The sequence below is a fragment of the Anomaloglossus baeobatrachus genome, chromosome 7 (genome assembly GCF_048569485.1).
Source record: "Anomaloglossus baeobatrachus isolate aAnoBae1 chromosome 7, aAnoBae1.hap1, whole genome shotgun sequence".
NCBI classification, from domain to species: Eukaryota; Metazoa; Chordata; class Amphibia; order Anura; family Aromobatidae; genus Anomaloglossus; species Anomaloglossus baeobatrachus.
This window is the reverse complement of record NC_134359.1, coordinates 19728783-19738297: the sequence shown is the minus strand read 5'-3', so window position 1 is coordinate 19738297 and position 9515 is coordinate 19728783. Positions and strand designations below refer to the sequence as shown.

Sequence of the window (9515 nt, the reverse complement as noted above, 5' to 3'; positions counted from 1 at the left end):
TTCCTTGTTTACTAATCCATGGCGGTTCCTCTCACATTCTCTGAAACCAATTGATGGGGAAGGGGGACCGCCCCTTTTTATCTGTAGGTTTCCTGTCTTGAAGGGGGCGGATCCCTCTCTCGTGGGTGCTGTCGTGGACTCTGGAAAATCCCATTACCGGTAAGTAATTTGGTCTTTTTCACTTTTTCACATAGTCCATTGTATTTTCAGTCTACTATTCCCATAGCAGTTTTGCTTTTCATCATTCCCATATACATTGTGACTTGTGTGCAACTCTTATCCTATTGTATAGTTATGTTTTTGAGTCTTGCACCATGTTCACACCATTGGTGTTCCAGACATACATTCTTTAGTTAGTGCTGGTGTCAGGCGGCTGCTAAAAGGGCTGACATTTTATCTTTGTCATTGATCCTTTCCACACCTGAGCACAGTCTGTCTGCAGCTGTATAAACCACCTGACTTTGTTTACAGTCTCCCATAGCAACCAATTGTTCTTAAACACAAAGAGTTATATTGTATCTAGGGAAGCGTTAGAACTCATCACCAGATACAAAGAGAACAGCTATAGATGGTGAAAGCCGACACGTCCGGTATATTGACGACATCTCATCGCTATGGTAAGAGGGGTATACACACAGAGAGCAGGGGCGGGGGGTCGACAACTCCAGTCCACAGAGGATTAACCATTATAATATTACAATACTATAATATTATGATTATATTACAAATGCTTTAATGTACAGGACATTCTGATAATCCAGAAAATCTCATAATCCGGCACTCACTGTCAGATCAAAAACATTGCATTGAATGTGGACTGATAGATCAGAACTTCAAACCCACAAATGAGATTTTTTTTTTATGCAGTTTTCTCATCTGATAATACAGAATATTTGATAATCCAGCTCCTCCACAGGTATTACCGTATGATACAAAATTAGGGAATTTTACTGCAGAAATAATTAAAGTTATAAAGGTTCAGAACCACAGAAAGTTTAGTCATTTTTTATACCTTTGACTATAACCTTTTAATTATTAAACTATGGCTTTTGTTGTTGCTTTTTTTTTGTTGTTTTTTTTTATATTTTTATATGTAAAATTTTATTTTAAACATATTTTTTAAGCGTATAATTTAAAATTAGTAAAAAAAAAAGTATTGTTCACATTTTTATTCATTCTTCTAAAACAAACCTTTTATTATTGATTCATCATTCTCTGCAATAAATATTTTTCGTGTTTATTTCACTGTTTCTGGGATTGAGCTAGTGTTACAGCAATCAGTGAGGAGGAGGTGGTCGCTTATGGGTTATTTAATATGTATTTTTTTAATTTTTTGTTTATTGTTTTGCATTCTTTTACTAATAAAACATTATAGCAAACTATCAGGATGAGAGGGAGATTGTTGCAGGTTCTGAATTTAGTGTATGACGTAAGATGTAAGAAACAGAAGAGGCAATAATCACACTAAGGCTGAGTTCACATGTCCAATAATCATCTGTTAGACTGGATCCGGCAGAGATCCATTGGCAAAAAAGTTCAGCAAACACAACTTTAATGTCTGTTGTTAAATATCTGATTTCTGGCGGATCCATTTTTTAACATTAGAGTCTATGGAGAACGGATCCGCTAACAGATTGCTATCATTGCCATCATCTGTTTTTTCTTGCATTTGTAAAGAATCCGTTTTTTTTTCTTACAGGATTCATAACAAATGGAAGATAAATAGCAATCCATTAACGAATCTGTTCTCCAAAGACCCGTTAAAAAAAATGAATCCAGCAGAAATAATTTTGCCAGTGGATCTCTGCAGGATCCGTTGTAAGGATGATTACAGGACACGTGAACTTAGCCTAATACTACCATAGCCCAGGTCTCTTCTGTCTTTGCTTCCTTCACGCTTCTTTTTCCCTCCTTATTCCCACTTTTCCCTCCCTCTGGGTTTCCCTCTCTGCTTCCCTCCATTCTCTGCCCTGGAGGTGATTCCTGGTAACAGTTGTGTTGTGTTATACACAGGGCAGGGCTCTTGTGTCCTGGAGACTGGGGGGTCACCTGCCCGAGGCTCCTCTCACCCCCCCTCCTGTTACTAAGGACTCTGCTGTCTCTGACTCCTATATATATAGAGGGCAGAGGAGACAGAGGACAGAATTACTCCACATCCGAACACCTAACCCGCCGGAGCTTGGAGACTTACAGCCGACACCATGGTGAGTGCCCAATCTGATCTGTACAATCTCATCTCTCTGATCTAATCTGATATATATGTTCCCAAATCTATTGTATGTTTGACTGTGAGATCTCCCCTATATGTGACTGTTCAATCTCATCTCTCTGATCTAATCTGATATATATGTTCCTAAATAATTGAATCTATTGTATGCTTGTCTGTGAGATCTCCCGTTATCTAAGTTTATATATTTATATATTTCATGCCCAATCTGATCTATATGTGACTACCCAGATATATGTGCAATCTTGTCTATCTGAACACAACACAATCTTCTATATTATATGTGCGACTTCCTAATCTAATCTATATGTGATTGTCTAAAATAAGCTATTATGTTTGTATCTGAGCTATTGCCCATGCTGTACTTGTTATATTGTATGCAGAATGAATTTCTTCTATTATATGTATAAACGTCCAATCTCCTCTGTTACCTGTGCACTTGGCCACTGTCATGTATCATAAATGTGATTGTCCAATCTCATCTATTATTTCTGCAGTCGCCCAATGTTATCTATCATACTCTGTCTATTCTCAGCTATCACATGTGGGATTGTCCAATCTTAAATATTATAAGTGAAACTTTACAATTTATTCTTTTATACATTATATGCCACTGTCCGGTCTCATGTCTAATCTCATGCCTCATATATGTGATCTGTGTGTGATTGCACTGACGGACAGAGAAGGGCCCCTGTGTAAGAACAGTATAAGGGCCCTTTGTAGCCCAATAGGCCCTTATATTGCACAATTCCTCCAGCTTTGTAGCTGGATGTGGCCCCTTGACCTCTGTGGCCCCTGCTCGGTTGCACCAGTTCTATGTCCGCCCCTCTGTGACTGTCCAGGCTCCTCTATTCTGTGTCCTCTCTCCAGTCTAAAATTCTTATTACAATGTATCAGTCTGATCTGTGAGATATCTGTGATGTTACCTCCATCTTCCATGTCTCCATAGTTCGACCCTAATCATGTCCCCCGTCTACCCCCCACAGAGGGAATGTATCTCAGTCCACGTTGGCCAGGCTGGAGTCCAGATGGGCAATGCCTGCTGGGAGTTGTACTGCCTGGAACATGGCATCCAGCCGGACGGGCAGATGCCCAGCGACAAGACCATCGGTGGAGGAGACGACTCCTTCAACACCTTCTTCAGTGAGACGGGAGCTGGTAAACACGTCCCCCGCGCTGTGTTTGTGGACCTGGAGCCCACTGTGATCGGTGAGTACATTGGACCTGATTGTCTAGAAGACACGTCAGTGAGGACCTGAGAAGAGGGGTGGACAGTATGGAAGTCACATAGAAACCTCCTCTATTTCTCTCCTACAGATGAGGTGAGAACTGGAACCTACAGACAACTGTTCCACCCTGAGCAGCTCATCACCGGCAAGGAAGACGCTGCCAATAACTACGCCCGTGGCCATTACACCATTGGCAAAGAGATCATTGACCTGGTGCTGGACAGGATCCGCAAGCTGGTGAGTTCTTGTGCTGGGATTATGTTTAGGAGCGTTTGCTATATTCTGAGCCAAGATCTATGATAACGAACAATGAAAAAGTAGAGAGCTAGAGAAAACAATAATAAGCTGGATCCAGAAGTTAGAAGTCTTCTACTGAAGGAAATATTTGTCCTTCCTTAACTTTCTCTTTAAAACTGTGATTAAAGTTGGTGATGACACGTTTTTGAACACAAATGGTAATGGCAAATGGTATACAATAAGTCGTCTTGATACATTTCTTAATATGTTCAGTAAATCTAACAGAAAATCAAATAGTCTTGATGAAACATTTGTCTTCCTGTGGCCACCACTAGGGGGAGCTCAGGAGCTGGGTGTATACTGTATGCAGTATTAGGCTCCCCCTAGTGGTGGCTGTAGATAAACAGCACAGTTAGATTTAGTTGTTTCTTTTATGTAACCCTGGAATTGTTTCATAGCTACCTGTTAATTTTTCCACACATTAACTTCTTGTTTATTCCTCCAGGCGGATCAGTGCACAGGTCTCCAGGGCTTCCTCATCTTCCACAGTTTCGGTGGTGGCACTGGATCAGGATTCACCTCCCTCTTGATGGAACGTCTCTCCGTTGATTACGGGAAGAAATCCAAGCTGGAGTTCTCCATCTACCCTGCCCCCCAGATCTCCACCGCTGTGGTTGAACCATACAACTCCATCCTCACCACACACACCACACTGGAGCACTCAGACTGCGCCTTCATGGTGGACAATGAGGCCATCTATGACATCTGCCGCAGGAACCTGGACATTGAGCGTCCGACCTACACCAACCTGAACCGTCTGATCGGTCAGATTGTGTCCTCCATCACAGCCTCCCTCAGGTTTGATGGTGCTCTGAATGTGGACTTGACAGAGTTCCAGACCAACCTGGTGCCCTACCCCCGTATCCACTTCCCCCTGGCCACCTATGCCCCCGTCATCTCTGCAGAGAAAGCTTACCATGAGCAGCTCACTGTATCCGAGATCACCAACGCTTGCTTTGAGCCGGCCAACCAGATGGTGAAATGTGACCCCAGACACGGTAAATACATGGCTTGCTGCCTGCTGTACCGCGGTGATGTGGTACCTAAGGATGTCAATGCCGCCATTGCCACCATCAAGACCAAGCGCACCATCCAGTTTGTGGACTGGTGCCCAACAGGGTTCAAAGTTGGTATCAATTACCAACCACCAACTGTGGTTCCCGGTGGAGACCTGGCCAAGGTGCAGCGTGCGGTGTGCATGCTCAGTAACACCACCGCCATTGCCGAGGCCTGGGCTCGCCTGGACCACAAGTTTGACCTGATGTACGCCAAGCGAGCCTTCGTGCACTGGTATGTGGGTGAGGGCATGGAGGAAGGAGAGTTCTCTGAGGCTCGGGAGGACATGGCCGCCCTGGAGAAGGATTACGAAGAGGTCGGCACCGACAGCGTGGAAGGAGAGGGAGAAGGAGAGGAGGGAGAGGAGTATTAAAGAGGGATGAAACGGGAGAAGGAGAAGAGGGAGAGGAGTATTAAAGAGGGAGGAACCGGGAGAAGGAGAGGAGGGAGAGGAGTATTAAATGCAGCCTTTACCATGTATGAGATAAAATGTTCCTTTTTCAGGCACCTTTCTAATAAATATTTTCATTATAATTTCTGTTTTTCTTTATTGTTTTAAAACCTTTAAAAAAAATAAAACAAAAAAGGACAGTAGTACTGGGTACATACATTAAATTATGTATCCTGAGTTACCTCCTGTATTATACTCCAGAGCTGCACTCACTATTCTGCTGGTGTAGTCACTGTGTACATACATTACATTACTGATCCTGAGTTACCTCCTGTATTATACTCCAGAGCTGCACTCACTATTCTGCTGGTGTAGTCACTGTGTACATACATTACATTACTGATCCTCTACTGATCCTGAGTTACCTCCTGTATTATACTCCAGAGCTGCACTCACTATTCTGCTGGTGTAGTCACTGTGTACATACATTACATTACTGATCCTCTACTGATCCTGAGTTACCTCCTGTATTATACTCCAGAGCTGCACTCACTATTCTGCTGGTGCAGTCACTGTGTACATACATTACTGATCCTGAGTTACCTCCTGTATTATACTCCAGAGCTGCACTCACTATTCTGCTGGTGCAGTCACTGTGTACATACATTACTGATCCTGAGTTACCTCCTGTATTATACTCCAGAGCTGCACTCACTATTCTGCTGGTGCAGTCACTGTGTACATACATTACTGATCCTGAGTTACCTCCTGTATTATACTCCAGAGCTGCACTCACTATTCTGCTGCTGTAGTCACTGTGCACATACATTACATTACTGATCCTGAGTTACATCCTGTATTATACTCCAGAGCTGCACTCACTATTCTGCTGGTGTAGTCACTGTGCACATACATTACATTACCGATCCTGAGTTTCATCCTGTATTATACTCCAAAGCTGCACTCACTTTTCTGCTGGTTGAGTCAGTAGTAAATGTGTAGCGCCCCTGAAGCCATGATGCAGGGCCTACCCCCAGGGACCCAGAAGACCAGTGATGGTAACAACAAAAACATTCCAGTTAATCCCTGTTTATCCCCAAATTCCCCATAGACTGGTGGCAGACTAGGGTTGGACCTAATGGATGGCCGCCTAGAGGTGGAGCCAATCCAGTCCACTAGACGACCAGGTGGGAGGGGCAGACAGTGGAGTGGAGTAGAGAGAGTCGTCGGTAACGAACGGACGGAGAGGGCGAGTGGAAGCACTGACAGGAGTGTGATGGTGATCTGAGGGCCCAGGCGTTTGGTTGCCGGTGGAGTACTCCCGGAACCATAGCACCGACGGGGTACAGAATCCTAGGTCAGGCAGAAGCTCCAGGCAGACCTGATAAAATCTGCACAGTGAGGGGACCATCAAGGACCTCACTGACCTTGAAGTTCAGGACTCAGTAGCAATGGGAGAACCGGGGAACAGGACCAGAGACTACGACCCCACAGGGTTCACGCTACCGTCATACGGACTACCGTTGAGGAACTACCAGGACGGGACCCCCACCCGCTCCAAGCCACGGCGCTCTACCAACCAAAGACAGGTGCAGGGGAAAGAAGGTCCCTAAACTGGCACTGGGACTAAGGGGCTAGCGGTCATGACCAGCCGGCCTCGGGTGACCAGTTTAAATCTCACTGTGAGTAACGGAACCAGTTACACTGAAACCCCTTGTGTGGTCTACCTTCTTTCTGCACCCATCTACATCACCTATCCCCTGGGGCCCGGCCCTGCTTGCAGAGGGCCTAACATGCCACTAACACCAGCCCCAGTAGTGAGAACTGTGCAGCGGCTCCATCCACATAGCCGCAAATCACAAGTGGCGTCATGTATACACTTTCATTCAATCTCCCCTGTAAATATTACCCTTTTAAAAAGTGTCTCCAGGGCACGGACCTGGGCAACGGCCAACAAGTGACATTCCCAGCAATACACCGCCCAGGACTGAGTACCCCATAGTCCTGGGCGACACAAATGTGCCAGAGGGTCGGACTGACCCGATGAAAAACCGGCGAATCCTCCCCTGGGTCTTTAGTGGGCTCCTGAGTAGGGGCAACTGATCACAGATGCAGAGGGGGCACGGCAGTGACAAGTAGGGGCAACCGATCACAGATGCAGAGGGGGCACGGCAGTGACAATGCTGATTTCAGCTGAATGTATTTGTGTCGCCCTGGGCAAGCCAGGGGACACGGGACACAACACCACTACACCCCACACTCCAGGTAGGCACACCTGCTAACCAGAAATCCTTGTTGCCTCCCTCCAAGAGTCTGTTGATGCACACCAGGGGGTGGGCCAGGCGGTTGGCTCCGCCCACCAAGGAGCTCACAACTCTGGAGGCAGGAAGTTACCAGGCAGATTAGCCCGGGGAGGGCAAGAGTGAAGTCCAGTGAAGGGCTAGAGTAAACAACAAGAAGTGAAAGTGAAGGAAAGGAAAGTGGAAAAGGAGGAAAGCAAGAAGTGATGACAGGGCAGAGAGAGTGCAAAGCCTGAGAGCCCAGCTGTGTGTAGGGCTAGAACAGCAAGGTCAGCGACGGCGGTGACTGTCCGGAGGGGGACCGTTTGGAAGTTCCTGGAAGGACCCCGTTGGCTGTGTGCCCGGTGGTCTGGAGCAGTGTTCCGAAGGACAGTCAGCACCAGGGCAGGGGCCTCTCGGACCCCGGCAAGGCTAGGAGTCGCCCAATTTGCCGAATCCGTCAGTGAAGGGGACGCAGATCCCCCAGCAACAAAGTCCCGATTGACGGCAACAGCCCGACCATTACCGGGGAGACACCGCCACCGCCAAGGCACCAGTTTCCCCAGGGCCAGCGCCTGCGGGCAAAGTGTAGAGCTCCTCCGGCCCAGATTGCAGTCGGGGAGCGGGTAACCGGAGGGAATCCACCGCTACCATCAGTCAAACAGGTGCAAGGAAGAGAGACGTCACCGTCACCTACCGGGAGTGCAGGTGCAGCCGTCTGTGGGACCGTCCTACCAGCCGTTGGTTTACCGTACAAACTGTGTCCGTGTCTCAGGCTGAGTGAGTACCACAGTGCCGCAAGGCACAGCGCTGCCCCCGCGTCCCTGCGCCCTCCAGGCCCTACACTTCCCATCTCTTCACCGGGCCCCGGGATCACCAACCCCTACCCACGGAGGGGCAACACAACACCTGGCTGCTACAATCACCATCCCCGGGACCCCCACACTGAGCAGCGGTGGTGCCATCACCACAACCGTGGGTGGCGTCACGAACTATAATCCCAACAAACACCCCCCTTTCACTCACGGGCGAGGAGTGTCGCTCGAGACACCCCGGGATCCGGCCCGCAGCTCGAGCCACCAGGAGCAACTGCCGGACCCGAGCAGAAGGGGTGAGCGCGGTGTGCTGACACCCTCCTCCCCGCCCGCGACAACTTGGCGTCACGAACAGGATCTTACCGCTCTGCCGTCTGGTAGAGGTGCGCCTTGTTACCGCCGGAGGTATCCGGCAGAAAAATTTCAGAAGCCGCCATCTTTGGCGCGAAAAGTTCCCGCTCGAGCGTCTTCTCGAGCAGTAGAGGCGCGAAGGCCAAAACCCCGCCCGAGAGAGGAGGGGCCGGAAAGAGCTAAGGGGGACGCGATGGCGGCTGGCGGCATGTAGTCGCCGCTATAAAAGCAGGGACGCCAGGACCTTGCCAGAAAACCGTTCCTGGAAGCAAACAGCAAAGACACCATGTGGATGCCGTCTTGAAACACCGTGGCCCCCGCACCGGGAACCGCAGCGTGGGTGGAGATCCGGACCGCGCAGCTCCATCTAAGGCTGCAGGTCAAAATGCAGCTCCTCCTGGAGGAGTGGGAGACCGACATGGCGGACGTTTTGGCAGCCGTGCGGAGACGCGAGGAGGAAGCGGAGGAAGGGAGGGTGAGTGACCCACGCCCCTATGTCCCGGAGGGACCGGTCGCTGCGGCTGAGGGATCCGGTCCAAGCCCTCTCCCCCCGTTGCCTCCCTCGCCACCTGTCTCGGAGGCCGTGACCCCGCCACTAGGCCCGCTGCCACCGCAACCGGTAGCGATACCCAGCCCGTCCGCCCCAGCGGACCGACCTGTAGCCGGAGCCCGAAGCAAACCGGAGGCATTGCCATGGAAGGCCCCGAAGATTGCGCCAGAGACAGTCCCCGAGCAGTTTCCCGAGCCGGAGCCGATGACCCGCTCCGAGCCGAAGGCCCAACTGCGGAAAGCCCCTGTGCCCATCCCCCACGCCTCGGCTGAGGTGGCGCCGGGTTGTTGCTGCAAGGCAGCGCCCAAGGCCATGACACC

General features: G+C 49.0%; 1 protein-coding gene across 1 annotated transcript; it reads left to right on the top strand.

The window, feature by feature from the left end:
• The first annotated feature begins 2153 nt into the window (after positions 1–2153).
• LOC142245823 (tubulin alpha-1A chain-like) lies at positions 2154–5258 on the top strand. The gene is made up of 4 exons (XM_075318795.1): positions 2154–2204; positions 3214–3436; positions 3545–3693; positions 4199–5258. Exons 1-4 carry the CDS (start codon positions 2202–2204, stop codon positions 5180–5182), a joined length of 1359 nt encoding a protein of 452 aa, XP_075174910.1. The 5' UTR covers positions 2154–2201; the 3' UTR covers positions 5183–5258.
• The last annotated feature ends 4257 nt before the right edge of the window (positions 5259–9515 follow it).